Genomic DNA, 14,921 nt, shown 5'->3' with positions numbered 1-14,921 from the left:
TTTATAATAAACAAAATGGCAGAAAGTGAGGAGGAATTAAAGAACCTTTTAATGAGGGTGAAAGAGGAGAGCGCAAAATGTGGTCTGAAGCTCAACATCAAAAAAACTAAGATCATGGCCACTGGTCCCATCACCTCTTGGCAAATAGAAGGGGAAGAAATGGAGGCAGTGAGAGATTTCACTTTCTTGGGTTCCATGATCACTGCAGATGGTGACAGCAGTCACGAAATTAGAAGACTCCTGCTTCTTGGGAGAAAAGCAATGACAAACCTAGACAGCATCTTAAAAAGCAAAGACATCACCTTGCCGACAAAGGTCCGTATAGTTAAAGCTATGGTTTTCCCAGTAGTAATGTACGGAAGTGAGAGCTGGACCATAAAGAAGGCTGATCGCCGAAGAATTGATGCTTTTGAATTATGGTGCTGGAGGAGACTCTTGAGAGTCCCATGGACTGCAAGAAGATCAAACCTATCCATTCTCAAAGAAATCAGCCCAGAGTGCTTACTAGAAGGACAGATCCTGAAGTTGAGGCTCTAGTACTTTGGCCACCTCATGAGAAGAGAAGACTCCCTAGAAAAGACCCCGATGTTGGGAAAGATGGAGGGCACAAGGAGAAGGGGATGACAGAGGATGAGATGGTTGGACAGTGTTCTCAAAGCTCCTAACATGAGTTTGGCCAAACTACAAGAGGCAGTGAAGGATAGGCGTGCCTGGCATGCTCTGGTCCATGGGGTCATGAAGAGTCGGACACGACTGAACGACTGAACAACAAATTTATTTATATAATATATATTATTAATTCACTAAGCAAACACAGGAAAAACAGGCCTCACACCATTTTTCACTCCCAAACTGACAAACTGTTTCTCTGCAAGGAGGAAGGAGGTGAGCAGCCCTCTGGCTGAGTGATAATCTCTGGCATTCTGATGGGCCATTTCCCATGGATTTGGCCCTGGCTAGAACAAAGGACGGTCGTTAGCCCTGCATTAGCCCTGCCTGCCCAGGACAGGAAACCAGGAACACTTTTGTTTTGCTGAAGTGTGTGTCTGGGAGGGGTTCAAGGAGGGATGGCACAGGTGTGAGAATTCACAGGTTACCTCCTCTGACCATCCCAATTTGTGATGTAACTCTGATGTATGTATGATGTATGGAGGGGTGGTCTTGAGCTGGAGGGGGGCAATTTCAAAAGTCTATATAGGAGCTTGCGCTCCATTGTTCTAGGTCTTTTGCTTGCAAAACAACCTGCTGCAACAGTTTCTAATAAACAAGGCCTTGCTTTGGGAGACCCGGTATTGTCTTTGTCTTTGCGCTGCGTTGTTGGGAAGGGGCTCTTAAATTATAGCGCTCTTCCCGGGTTTACGGACTCCCTTCTGGAGACGGACCCAGTTACAGAATTTTTTACATCAATGGCAGATCTATGCTATTAGTTACACTTAGTTACGGCTATTAGTTATACTTTAATTGACCCCCTCCTGCTTCAGATTTGGCTGGTCCTCAGTCTAGGAACATCTGCCACTGCCAGGAAAAAGTCTCCTGTGTTTGCAGAGGCCTTGCCCAGTTTTATAGGCATTGGTTCTGATTATGCTGGAGGGATTGACCTCACCCCACAGCTGATATTTACCCCCCAAAGACGCCATAAGCATGATCTACAGGGGCAAAGAGCAGCTGGGGTGTGAATCTGCTGCTGGGCTCCAATCCAGATTTAGAGTGGAATCCAGAAGAAAGGTGTCAATCCAGTGGAATCCAGAAGAAAGGTTATTCCTTCGAAATAAAAATGGCCAGCGTAAGCCTTTTTTTTTTTTAAGCGTGATTAACACAATGTGGCGTTTTGACCAAAGTTCAAAGGCCCCCTTGCAATTCCTGATAGCTGTTGCTAATGGCTCTGTTCCAAGAGGAAATAAGCAGAGAAATAGCATCCTTGCCAAGATTGTATATGATTTTCTCTAGTTATAACTTTGTCCATGGGATTTATTGTGCTCTGAGTGCTCTTTTAAGAGCTCAAAAGTGCCATATGAATATCTAATCAGCCCTGAGTGTTCACTAGAAGGACAGATCCTGAAGTTGAGGCTCCAGTACTTTGGCCACCTCATGAGAAGAGAAGACTCCCTAGAAAAGACCCTGATGTTGGGAAAGATGGAGGGCACAAGGAGAAGGGGACGACAGAGGATGAGATGGTTGGACAGTGTTCTTGAAGCTACTAACATGAGTTTGGCCAAACTGCGAGAGGCAGTGGAGGATAGGCATGCCTGGCGTGCTCTGGTCCATGGGATCACGAAGAGTCGGACACGACTGAACAACAACAATAACAAGGGATTGGAATGTACTTGGGTCTGTTCTGCAAGAATAGGGGTCAGGTTGCTCTCGGTTTCACTTACCCACTTCTAAAGGTATGTCTTCAACTGGGAACTCACACTTCGGCCCATAGAAAATGCTAAGGCACAAACATTTGATGCCATCATGTGTCCCCCCATTTTCACACGTTTCTGGAAGAGAGAAGGTCCCCCCCCCCCAAAATGTGGTTAGCAGCAATCTATATAGAGAGAAACACAGCGGGGAAGTGAAATCCCTCTTGACACTCAAGTAACGTTTCACAATTCCTCGGAGCTGAAAATTGTGTCTCAGCTGAGGATGGCATGAAAAACTTGCTACTCTTTTAAGGTGCCACACGTTGAAGATGAGTGGAGAGGGAAGGTAAAAATGTAAAGGGACCCCTGACCATTAGGTCCAGTCGCGGACGACTCTGGGGTTGTGGCGCACATCTCGCTTTACTGGCCAAGGGAGCCGGCATACAGCTTCCGGGTCATGTGGCCAGCATGACAAAGCCGCTTCTGGCGAACCAGAGCAGCGCACGGAAACGCCGTTTACCTTCCCGCCGGAGTGGTACCTATTTATCTACTTGCACTGTGTGCTTTGGAACTGCTAGGTAGGCAGGAGCTGGGACTGAGCAACAAGAGCTCATCCTGTTGCGGGGATTCGAACTGCTGACCTTCTGATCGGCAAGCCCTAGGCTCTGTGGTTTAGACCACAGCACCACCCGGAGAAGGAAGGTAGCAGCTTCCAAAATACACTTAAATGACAAACGTATTAAGTTCATCTGAAAGGGTTTAGAAGTGCCCTGTCTAATCAGCTTTGGGCCATGTTTTCAGGCATGGCACCATGGCCCTAATTCCTGTTAATTTTGGAACTTGGTGAGCGTTGTTGCGGGGAAATCAACATTGACCTTCACATTGTCCACGTTGAATGTCCCTTGTCCACATTGTCCACATTGAATGTGTACAACCCCCTTTGCAGCTAGTTGCAAAAAAACACTCTCTAAAATGTTCAAACCACTATGGCCAAACTCCAGTTTGATGGCATTATCCGCTGAAGTGGCAAACTTCCTTTGCCTTCTGTGGTAAAAGGTAAAAAGGTAAAGGACCCCTGGACGGTTAAGTCCAGTCAAAGGCGACTATGGGGTTGTGGCGCTCATCTCGCTTTCAGGCCAAGGGAGCCGGTGTTTTCCACAGACAGCTTTCCGGGTCATGTGGCCAGCAGGACTAAACCGCTTCTGGCGCAACGGGACACCGTGACAGAAAGCAGAGTGCACAGAAACACCGTTCACCTTCCTGCCGCAGCGGTAGCTATTTGTCTACTTGCACTGGCATGCGTTTGAACTGCTAGGTTGGCAGGAGCTGGGACAGAGCAACGGGAGTTCACTCCGTCGTGGGGATTTGAACCGCTGACCTTCTGATTGGCAAGCCCAAGAGGCTCAGTGGTTTAGACCACAGCAAGGCAAGAAAGAGAAGGAGATGCAAACCAATGAAAATGGACAGCTGTGGGAAAGGGAACTGAGGTAACCAGTGCTTTTTTTCTTCAAAAAATGACTCAAGAAAATCACCATTTTATAGTTCAAATGGGGTGGGGGAATAAATAAAGTAAATGGACAATAGTACAAAGATTCACAAAATGTTTAGGGGTATGCGTACCCCTGTGTGCCCCCAGAAAAAAAGCAATGGAAGAAACTGGTTAGGAAGCTGGTCTTCATAGTATACTTGTGCCACAAGGATCTTCCTGGGCCAAGACATACCTGTATGAAGTATCCACACCTCACCAGAAACCTCGCAGAAGCTTCCCAGAGAAAAGGAAGGCTTTTTGGGGTCAATGAGAACCACAAAGCTGATAAAGACTAAAATTCAGGGAACTCAAAAATTCCAGAAACCGCCAAGTTAAAGTCAAAGGTTCCCCATGCAGATGAAATGGAAGGGCTACAGAACTCTGAGATGTGAATGTGGGGTTAGGCCTTACATGAAAAAATGCTTTAAGGAAAAGGAAGTGGCTAAATTTCATATTTGTTTCCAATTTCCCACACACCTATATAGCAGCCATTGAAAACACATCTAGCAAAACAAAATCAAATAATCACCTGTAATGGTCTGTCTAGTAGTGGTGGTGGTAGATGAAGTTGTAACTGGTGGCATAGTGGAGCTGCTAGTGGTAAGTGATGTAGTGGTGGTGGTTGTGGGTGTGGTGGTAGTGGTGGCCGGCTTGGTTGTAGTGGGAGTGGTGGTAGTAGTGGCCGGTGAGGTGGTGGTTGTGGTTGTGGTAGTGGTGGTAGTGGTGGCCGGTGAGGTGGTGGTTGTGGTTGTGGGAGTGGTGGTAGTCGTGATCGGTAAGGTGGTGGTGGTGGTTGTGGGAGTGGTGGTAGTGGTGGCCGGTGAGGTGGTGGTTGTGGTTGTGGGAGTGGTGGTAGTGGTGGCCGGTGAGGTGGTGGTTGTGGTTGTGGTTGTGGGAGTGGTGGTAGTCGTGATCGGCAAGGTGGTGGTGGGTATAACTTTGTCCATGGGATTTATTGTGCTCTGAGTGCTCTTTTAAGAGCTCAAAAGTGCCATATAAATATCTAATCTCATTTATATCGTATATTTATATCATATTTATACATACAACGGTGTTGAGAGCTGTCAGGAAACCCCTCACAGAGCTACTATTCCCAGCACCCAGAACAAACTACAATTTCCCGGATTCTTTGTGGGGAAGCTATGCATAGCTGTCAACTTTTTAAAAGGGAAATTCCCTTATTCCGAATAGGATTCCTCGCAAGAAAAGGGAAAAGTTGACAGCTATGAAGCTATGGCCGCTGTAGTGGTTAAGAGTGCTTTAAACATATGGTTTAAAGCCCCCAACTGTTGCCCCCACCACAAATGTTTTTGATTTACCCCCCAACCCCCCCTAGAATCAGCCAGCATTTCCCGCCCACTAAATATGCTCAGTTGTTACTGTACTATTTAGGGTTTCGATTTATGTTTGGGTTCTTCCATTCCATTTGGTGGTTTTTTGGGGTGTGTGTGTGTGTGTGTGTGTGTGTGTGTGTGATGTAGTGGGGTTGATGCCCTGCTGCCCAATCCCAGCCATATTAAATCCTTTCATTTCTTCGCTGATGTCTATGGATAGCTCTCTCTGGGAGAGCTTCTCACAATGAACCGGGGCGTGACCTATAGACCAGGGGTCAGCAAACTTTTTCAGCCGGGGGCCGGTCCACTGCCCCTCAGACCTTGTGGGGGGCCGGACTATATTTTGGAAAAAAAATATGAACGAATTCCTATGCCCCACAAATAACCCAGAGATGCATTTTAAATAAAAGGACACATTCTACTCGTGTAAAAACACCAGGCAGGCCCCACAAATAACCCAGAGATGCATTTTAAATAAAAGCACACATTCTACTCGTGTAAAAACACCAGGCAGGCCCCACAAATAACCCAGAGATGCATTTTAAATAAAAGCACACATTCTACTCATGTAAAAACACCAGGCAGGCCCCACAAATAACCCAGAGATGCATTTTAAATAAAAGGACACATTCTACTCGTGTAAAAACACCAGGCAGGCCCCACAAATAACCCAGAGATGCATTTTAAAGCTAAAGACAATTATATTTTCCCCTGCTCCTTTCCAGTTGTCATTTCCCCTCCCTAATTCAACATTCTGGGAACTGCAGTTTGTTCAATAGTAAACTATAGTTCCCAGGAGTCTTTGGGGGAAGCCATGACAGTTAAAGTAGTACAAAGTGTTTTAAAGTGTGGACATGAGCTCATTTTCCAGCATTCGGCACCGCTGCTATTTGGGGGGATTCCAGTGTGCCTTAAGTTTCCCCACACGCAGATAATTTTTTTAAAAATAAGCGTATGTCTGCCTCAGGGTTAGCCCGAGTCTCTTGGTATTTCTTTCTTGTGGGTTGGTGGTGCAGTTTAGCACACACACACACACACACACACAAACTACATAAGGGTAAACAAGGATAAACAAAGACTTCAGTGGGAATTAGTATATAGATTATTATTGCTGGTGTTGTTGGTGGTGTTTGTTAAATTTGCATACCACCCTTCACCCAAAGATCCCAGGGTGGTTCACAACAGAGAAAAATGCAAAATACATGCATATAGTTGATGGTGACAGAGGGTACAATTTACTATTAAAGAACAGAATTTTCTTTAACAGTACCCAGTTAATAGTTGAAACAAAATAGAAAATTCTTTTCAGTAGTACCTTAGAGACCAACTGTGTTTGTTCTTGGTATGAGCTTTTGTGTGCATGCACACTTCTTCAGATGCATGCACACGAAAGCTCATACCAAGAACAAACACAGTTGGTCTCTAAGGTGCTACTGAAAAGAATTTTCTATTTTGTTTCGACTATGGCAGACCAACACGGCTACCCACCTGTAACAGTTAATAGTTGGCTACCTGGCAAATAACTTATAAGAACAAAATAAAAATAAAAAATTCCTTCCAGTAGCACCTTAGAGACCAACTAAGTTTGTTCTTGGTGTGAGCTTCCGTGTGCATGCTTTACTTTTAAGACTTATTCACACGAGTTGGAACCATAACCAGCGGGTTTTGTAAAAAATAAATAAATAGATAGGACTTTATACCTAGCCCAGATCATCTTAATACCTTGTTGCTGGTGTTGTTGTTGTTTTTTTAAATTGTTCTAATGTTTGTTTTAAACACCCTCATTTAAACACCACATCTAAAGTCACTCAGCAAAGTTTCTGAGTTACTGAGTAACAGCTTGTTGTCGAAATAATATGCATGGCGTTTCCTAGTTCTCTGGGTTCAGATCAGCCTTCATGACTCTGCGTAAATCAGTCTTCTTCAGCTGGAGAAATGTCTGCTGTGCAAAAGGACACATTCCTCACACCTGGGTGTTCCAGGGATAAGGTGCCAGGTGCACTGGGTTACCATGGCAACACCAGCCAGGCCACATTTACAACTTGCTGAGTCGTTCACCTTCCCATTAGTCCAGGAAATACGCCTAGGCGTGGAAACAGGGATAATAATCTCTAGGGCATTGCTCTCATGATGCCTATGTCCTGGTGCCCATGCCATATCCTGTCCTTTTTTGTGTGTGGCAGCCTCTGAATGTGAGGAGTTCAGGGATATTTTTAAAATAAAAAAAATTGTAAGTTGTGTGTCCCTTGTTTCTCAGTTTGATTCCCCAGAGTGGCTGGGGGAAACCCAGCCAGATGGGCGGGGCATACATAATAAATTATTATTGTTACTGTTATTAATACATCATTTTGTATGTTTTGCGGTATTTTATGCATATGATACTCTAATCTTTCCGGTCTTATATTTGGCGCAGTAGGGATTGGAATGTATTTGGGTCTGTTCTGCGAGAATAGGGGTCAGGTTGCTCTTGGTTTCACTTACCCACTTCTAAAGGTATGTCTTCAACTGGGAACTCACACTTCGGCCCATAGAAATTGCTAAGGCACAAACATTTGATGCCATCGTGTGTCCCCCCATTTTCACACGTTTCTGGAAGAGAGAAGGTTCCCCCCCCCCAAAAAAAATGTGGTTAGCAGCAATCTATATAGAGAAAAACACAGCCGGGAAGTGAAATTCCTCTTGACACTCAAGTAACGTTTCACAATTCCTCGGAGCTGAAAATTGTGTCTCAGCTGAGGATGGCATGAAAAACTTGCTACTCTTTTAAGGTGCCACACGTTGAAGATGAGTGGAGAGGGAAGGTAAAAAGGTAAAGGGACCCCTGACCATTAGGTCCAGTCACGGACGACTCTGGGGTTGTGGCGCTCATCTCGCTTTACTGGCCAAGGGAGCCGGCGTACAGCTTCCGGGTCATGTGGCCAGCATGACAAAGCCGCTTCTGGCGAACCAGAGCAGCGCACGGAAACGCCGTTTACCTTCCCGCCGGAGAGGTACCTATTTATCTACTTGCACTGTGTGCTTTGGAACTGCTAGGTAGGCAGGAGCTGGGACTGAGCAACAAATGCTCATCCTGTTGCGGGGATTCGAACTGCTGACCTTCTGATCGGCAAGCCCTAGGCTCTGTGGTTTAGACCACAGCACCACCCGGAGAGGGAAGGTAGCAGCTTCCAAAATACACTTAAATGACAAACGTATTAAGTTCATCTGAAAGGGTTTAGAAGTGCCCTGTCTAATCAGCTTTGGGCCATGTTTTCAGGCATGGCACCAAGGCCCTAATTCCTGTTAATTTTGGAACTTGGTGAGCGTTGTTGCGGGGAAATCAACATTGACCTTCACATTGTCCACGTTGAATCTCCCTTGTCCACATTGTCCACATTGAATGTGTACAACCCCCTTTGCAGCTAGTTGCCAAAAAACACTCTCTAAAATGTTCAAACCACTATGGCCAAACTCCAGTTTGATGGCATTATCCGCTGAAGTGGCAAACTTCCTTTGCCTTCTGTGGTTAAATGTAAAAAGGTAAAGGACCCCTGGACGGTTAAGTCCAGTCAAAGGCGACTATGGGGTTGTGGCGCTCATCTCGCTTTCAGGCCAAGGGAGCCGGTGTTTTCCACAGACAGCTTTCCGGGTCATGTGGCCAGCAGGACTAAACCGCTTCTGGCGCAACGGGACACCGTGACAGAAAGCAGAGTGCACAGAAACACCGTTGACCTTCCTGCCGCAGCGGTACCTTTGACCTTCCTGCTGCAGCAGTAGCTATTTGTCTACTTGCACTGGCATGCGGTTGAACTGCTAGGTTGGCAGGAGCTGGGACAGAGCAACGGGAGCTCACCCTGTTGCGGGGATTCGAACCGCTGACCTTCTGATCGGCAAGCCCAAGAGGCTCAGTGGTTTAGACCACAGCAAGGAAAGAAAGAGAAGGAGATGCAAGCCAATGAAAATGGACTGCTGTGGGAAAGGGAACTGAGGTAACCAGTGCTTTTTTTCTTCAAAAAATGACTCAAGAAAATCACCATTTTATAGTTCAAATGGGGTGGGGGAATAAATAAAGTAAACGGACAATAGTACAAAGATTCACAAAATGTTTAGGGGTATGGGTACCCCTGCGTGCCCCCAGAAAAAAGCAATGGAAGAAACTGGTTAGGAAGCTGGTCTTCATAGTATACTTGTGCCACAAGGATCTTCCTGGGCCAAGACATACCTGTATGAAGTATTCACACCTCACCAGAAACCTCGTAGAAGCTTGCCAGAGAAAAGGAAGGCTTCTCTGGGGCAAGGAGAACCACAAAGCTGAAAAAAGCTAAAACTCAGGGAACTCAAAAATTCCAGAAACCGCCAAGTTAAAGTCAAAGGTTCCCCATGCAGATGAAATGGAAGGGCTACAGAACTCTGAGATGTGAATGTGGGGTTAGGCCTTACATGAAAAAATGCTTTAAGGAAAAGGAAGTGGCTAAATTTCATATTTGTTTCCAATTTCCCACACAGCTATATAGCAGCCATTGAAAACACATCTAGCAAAACAAAATCAAATAATCACCTGTAATGGTCTGTCTAGTAGTGGTGGTGGTGGATGAAGTTGTAACTGGTGGCATAGTGGAGCTGCTAGTGGTAAGTGATGTAGTGGTGGTGGTTGTGGGTGTGGTGGTAGTCGTGGCCGGCTTGGTTGTAGTGGGAGTGGTGGTAGTAGTGGCCGGTGAGGTGGTGGTTGTGGTTGTGGTAGTGGTGGTAGACGTGGCCGGTGAGGTGGTGGTTGTGGTTGTGGGAGTGGTGGTAGTGGTGGCCGGTGAGGTGGTGGTTGTGGTTGTGGGAGTGGTGGTAGTGGTGGCCGGTGAGGTGGTGGTTGTGGTTGTGGGAGTGGTGGTAGTGGTGGCCGGTGAGGTGGTGGTTGTGGTTGTGGGAGTGGTGGTAGTAGTGGCCGGTGAGGTGGTGGTTGTGGTTGTGGGAGTGGTGGTAGTAGTGGCCGGTAAGGTGGTGGTTGTGGTTGTGGGAGTGGTGGTAGTCGTGATCGGTGAGGTGGTGGTGGTGGTTGCGGGAGTGCTGGCTGTGGTGGCCGACGATGTGGTGGCGCTGCTTGCGGGAGTGCTGGCCGTTGTGGCCGACGACGTGGTGGCGCTGGTTGGGGGAGTATTTGCCGTGGTGGCCGACGACGTGGTGGCGCTAGTTGCGGGAGTGCTGGCCGTGGTGGCCGACGACGTGGTGGCGCTGCTTGCGGGAGTGGTGGCCGTGGTGGCCGACGACGTGGTGGCCGTGGTGGCTGACGACGTGGTGGCGCTGGTTGCGGGAGTGCTGGCCGTGGTGGCAGACGACGTAGTGGCGCTGCTTGCGGGAGTGCTGGCCATGGTGGCCAACGACGTGGTGGCGCTGGTTGGGGGAGTGCTGGCCGTGGTGGCCGACGACGTGGTGGCGCTGGTTGCGGGAGTGCTGGCCGTGGTGGCCGACGACGTGGTGGCGCTGGTTGCGGGAGTGCTGGCCGTGGTGGCCGACGACGTGGTGGCGCTGCTTGCGGGAGTGCTGGCCGTGGTGGCCGACGACGTGGTGGCGCTGCTTGCGGGAGTGCTGGCCATGGTGGCCGACGACGTGGTGGCGATGCTTGCGGGAGTGCTGGCCGTGGTGGCCGACGACGTGGTGGCGCTGGTTGGGGGAGTGCTGGCCGTGGTGGCCGACGACGTGGTGGCGCTGCTTGCTGGAGTGCTGGCCGTGGTGGCCGACGACGTGGTGGCACTGGTTGGGGGAGTGCTGGCCGTGGTGGCCGACGACGTGGTGGCGCTGCTTGCGGGTGTGCTGGCCGTGGTGGCCGACGACGTGGTGGCGCTGGTTGTGGGTGTGCTGGCCGTGGTGGCCGACGACGTGGTGGCGCTGGTTGGGGGAGTGCTGGCCGTGGTGGCCGACGACGTGGTGGCGCTGGTTGCGGGAGTGCTGGCCGTGGTGGCCGGCGACGTGGTGGCGCTGCTTGCGGGAGTGGTGGCCGTGGTGGCCGACGACGTGGTGGCCGTGGTGGCTGACGACGTGGTGGCGCTGGTTGCGGGAGTGCTGGCCGTGGTGGCAGACGACGTAGTGGCGCTGCTTGCGGGAGTGCTGGCCATGGTGGCCAACGACGTGGTGGCGCTGGTTGGGGGAGTGCTGGCCGTGGTGGCCGACGACGTGGTGGCGCTGGTTGCGGGAGTGCTGGCCGTGGTGGCCGACGACGTGGTGGCGCTGGTTGCGGGAGTGCTGGCCGTGGTGGCCGACGACGTGGTGGCGCTGCTTGCGGGAGTGCTGGCCGTGGTGGCCGACGACGTGGTGGCGCTGGTTGTGGGAGTGCTGGCCATGGTGGCCGACGACGTGGTGGCGCTGGTTGGGGGAGTGCTGGCCGTGGTGGCCGACGACGTGGTGGCGCTGGTTGGGGGAGTGCTGGCCGTGGTGGCCGACGACGTGGTGGCGCTGGTTGCGGGAGTGCTGGCCGTGGTGGCCGGCGACGTGGTGGCGCTGCTTGCGGGAGTGCTGGCCGTGGTGGCCGACGACGTGGTGGCGCTGGTTGGGGGAGTGCTGGCCGTGGTGGCCGAAGACGTGGTAGCGATGCTTGCGGGAGTGCTGGCCATGGTGGCCGACGATGTGATGGCGCTGGTTGGGGGAGTGCTTGCCGTGGTGGCCGACGACGTGGTGGCGCTGGTTGGGGGAGTGCTGGCCGTGGTGGCCGACGACGTGGTGGCGCTGCTTGCGGGAGTGCTGGCCGTGGTGGCCGACGACGTGGTGGCGCTGGTTGGGGGAGTGCTGGCCGTGGTGGCCGACGACGTGGTGGCGCTGGTTGGGGGAGTATTTGCCGTGGTGGCCGACGACGTGGTGGCGCTAGTTGCGGGAGTGCTGGCCGTGGTGGCCGACGACGTGGTGGCGCTGCTTGCGGGAGTGGTGGCCGTGGTGGCCGACGACGTGGTGGCCGTGGTGGCTGACGACGTGGTGGCGCTGGTTGCGGGAGTGCTGGCCGTGGTGGCACACGACGTAGTGGCGCTGCTTGCGGGAGTGCTGGCCATGGTGGCCAACGACGTGGTGGCGCTGGTTGGGGGAGTGCTGGCCGTGGTGGCCGACGACGTGGTGGCGCTGGTTGTGGGAGTGCTGGCCGTGGTGGCCGACGACGTGGTGGCGCTGGTTGCGGGAGTGCTGGCCGTGGTGGCCGACGACGTGGTGGCGCTGCTTGCGGGAGTGCTGGCCGTGGTGGCCGACGACGTGGTGGCGCTGGTTGCGGGAGTGCTGGCCGTGGTGGCCGACGACGTGGTGGCGCTGCTTGCGGGAGTGCTGGCCATGGTGGCCGACGACGTGGTGGCGCTGGTTGGGGGAGTGCTGGCCGTGGTGGCCGACGGCGTGGTGGCGCTGCTTGCGGGAGTGCTGGCCGTGGTGGCCGACGGCGTGGTGGCGCTGCTTGCGGGAGTGTTGGCCGTGGTGGCCGACGACGTGGTGGCGCTGGTTGGGGGAGTGCTGGCCGTGGTGGCCGACGACGTGGTGCCGCTGGTTTCGGGAGTGCTGGCCGTGGTGGCCGACGACGTGGTGGCGCTAGTTGCGGGAGTGCTGGCCGTGGTGGCCGACGACGTGGTGGCGCTGCTTGCTGGAGTGCTGGCCGTGGTGGCCGACGACGTGGTGGCGCTGCTTGCGGGAGTGCTGGCCGTGGTGGCCGACGACGTGGTGGCGCTGCTTGCGGGTGTGCTGGCCGTGATGGCCGACGACGTGGTGGCGCTGGTTGGAGGAGTGCTGGCTGTGGTGGTCGACGACGTGGTGGCGCTGCTTGCGGGTGTGCTGGCCGTGGTGGCCGACGCCGTGGTGGCGCTGCTTGCGGGTGTGCTGGCGGTGGTGGCCGACGACGTGGTGGCGCTGGTTGGGGGAGTGCTGGCCGTGGTGGCCGACGACGTGGTGCCGCTGCTTGCGGGAGTACTGGCCGTGGTGGCTGACGATGTGGTGGTGCTGGTTGGGGGAGTGCTGGCCGTGGTGGCCGACGACGTGGTGGCGCTGCTTGCGGTAGTGCTGGCCGTGGTGGCCGACGATGTGATGGTGCTGGTTGGGGGAGTGTTGGCCGTGGTGGACGACGACGTGGTGGCGCTGGTTGGGGGAGTGCTGGCCGTGGTGGCCGACGGCGTGGTGGCGCTGCTTGCGGGAGTGTTGGCCGTGGTGGCCGACGACGTGGTGGCGCTGGTTGGGGGAGTGGTGGCCGTGGTGGCCGACGACGTGGTGGCGCTGCTTGCGGGAGTGGTGGCCGTGGTGGCCGACGACGTGGTGGCCGTGGTGGCTGACGACGTGGTGCCGCTGGTTGCGGGAGTGCTGGCCGTGGTGGCCGACGACGTGGTGGCGCTGGTTGGGGGAGTGCTGGCCGTGGTGGCCGACGGCGTGGTGGCGCTGCTTGCGGGAGTGCTGGCCATGGTGGCCGACGACGTGGTGGCGCTGGTTGGGGGAGTGCTGGCCGTGGTGGCCGACGACGTGGTGGCACTGGTTGGGGGAGTGCTGGCCGTGGTGGCCGACGACGTGGTGGCGCTGGTTGGGAGAGTATTTGCCGTGGTGGCCGACGACGTGGTGGCGCTAGTTGCGGGAGTGCTGGCCGTGGTGGCCGACGACGTGGTGGCGCTGCTTGCGGGAGTGGTGGCCGTGGTGGCCGACGACGTGGTGGCCGTGGTGGCTGACGACGTGGTGGCGCTGGTTGCGGGAGTGCTGGCCGTGGTGGCCGACGACGTGGTGCCGCTGGTTGCGGGAGTGCTGGCCGTGGTGGCCGACGACGTGGTGGCGCTGCTTGCGGGAGTGCTGGCCGTGGTGGCCGACGACGTGGTGGCGCTGGTTGTGGGAGTGCTGGCCATGGTGGCCGACGACGTGGTGGCGCTGCTTGCGGGAGTGCTGGCCGTGGTGGCCGACGACGTGGTGGCGCTGGTTGGGGGAGTGCTGGCCGTGGTGGCGCTGGTTGCGGGAGTGCTGGCCGTGGTGGCCGACGACGTGGTGGCGCTGGTTGCGGGAGTGCTGGCCGTGGTGACCGACGACGTGGTGGCGCTGCTTGCGGGAGTGGTGGCCGTGGTGGCCGACGACGTGGTGGCGCTGCTTGCGGGAGTGGTGGCCGTGGTGGCCGACGACGTGGTGGCCGTGGTGGCTGACGACGTGGTGGCGCTGGTTGCGGGAGTGCTGGCCGTGGTGGCCGACGACGTGGTGGCGCTGGTTGGGGGAGTGCTGGCCGTGGTGGCCGACGGCGTGGTGGCGCTGCTTGCGGGAGTGCTGGCCATGGTGGCCGACGACGTGGTGGCGCTGGTTGGGGGAGTGCTGGCCGTGGTGGCCGACGACGTGGTGGCACTGGTTGGGGGAGTGCTGGCCGTGGTGGCCGACGACGTGGTGGCGCTGGTTGGGGGAGTATTTGCCGTGGTGGCCGACGACGTGGTGGGCGCTAGTTGCGGGAGTGCTGGCCGTGGTGGCCGACGACGTGGTGGCGCTGCTTGCGGGAGTGGGGCCGTGGTGGCCGACGACGTGGTGGCCGTGGTGGCTGACGACGTGGTGGCGCTGGTTGCGGGAGTGGTGGGCCGTGGTGGCCGACGACGTGGTGGCGCTGCTTGCGGGAGTGTGGCCGTGGTGGCCCGACGACGTGGTGGCCGTGGTGGCTGACGACGTGTGGCGCTGGTTGCGGGAGTGCTGGCCGTGGTGGCAACGACGTGGTGGCGCTAGTTGCGGGAGTGCTGGCCGTGGTGGCCGACGACGTGGGTGCCGCTGCTTGCGGGAGTG

At 54.3% G+C, this 14,921-nt stretch overlaps 1 protein-coding gene across 1 annotated transcript in view; it reads right to left on the bottom strand.

Moving 5' to 3' along the window:
- The window catches only part of LOC117057971 (mucin-3B-like), a 37,511-nt gene that overhangs the window by 17,396 nt on the left and 5,194 nt on the right, over positions 1-14,921 (bottom strand). The window contains exons 5-8 of the mRNA XM_033168812.1: positions 14,691-14,831; positions 10,124-10,319; positions 9,433-9,474; positions 7,689-7,796 (exon numbers count right to left, since the gene is read on the bottom strand). Of these exons, the coding sequence (XP_033024703.1) occupies positions 7,689-7,796; positions 9,433-9,474; positions 10,124-10,319; positions 14,691-14,831 (487 nt within the window). The remainder of the gene's footprint in view (positions 1-7,688; positions 7,797-9,432; positions 9,475-10,123; positions 10,320-14,690; positions 14,832-14,921) is intronic.

Source organism: Lacerta agilis, chromosome 14 (genome assembly GCF_009819535.1).
Source record: "Lacerta agilis isolate rLacAgi1 chromosome 14, rLacAgi1.pri, whole genome shotgun sequence".
NCBI lineage: Eukaryota > Metazoa > Chordata > Lepidosauria > Squamata > Lacertidae > Lacerta > Lacerta agilis.
The sequence above is the reverse complement of the archived record's forward strand: the minus strand, read 5'-3'. Positions and strand labels throughout refer to the sequence as shown.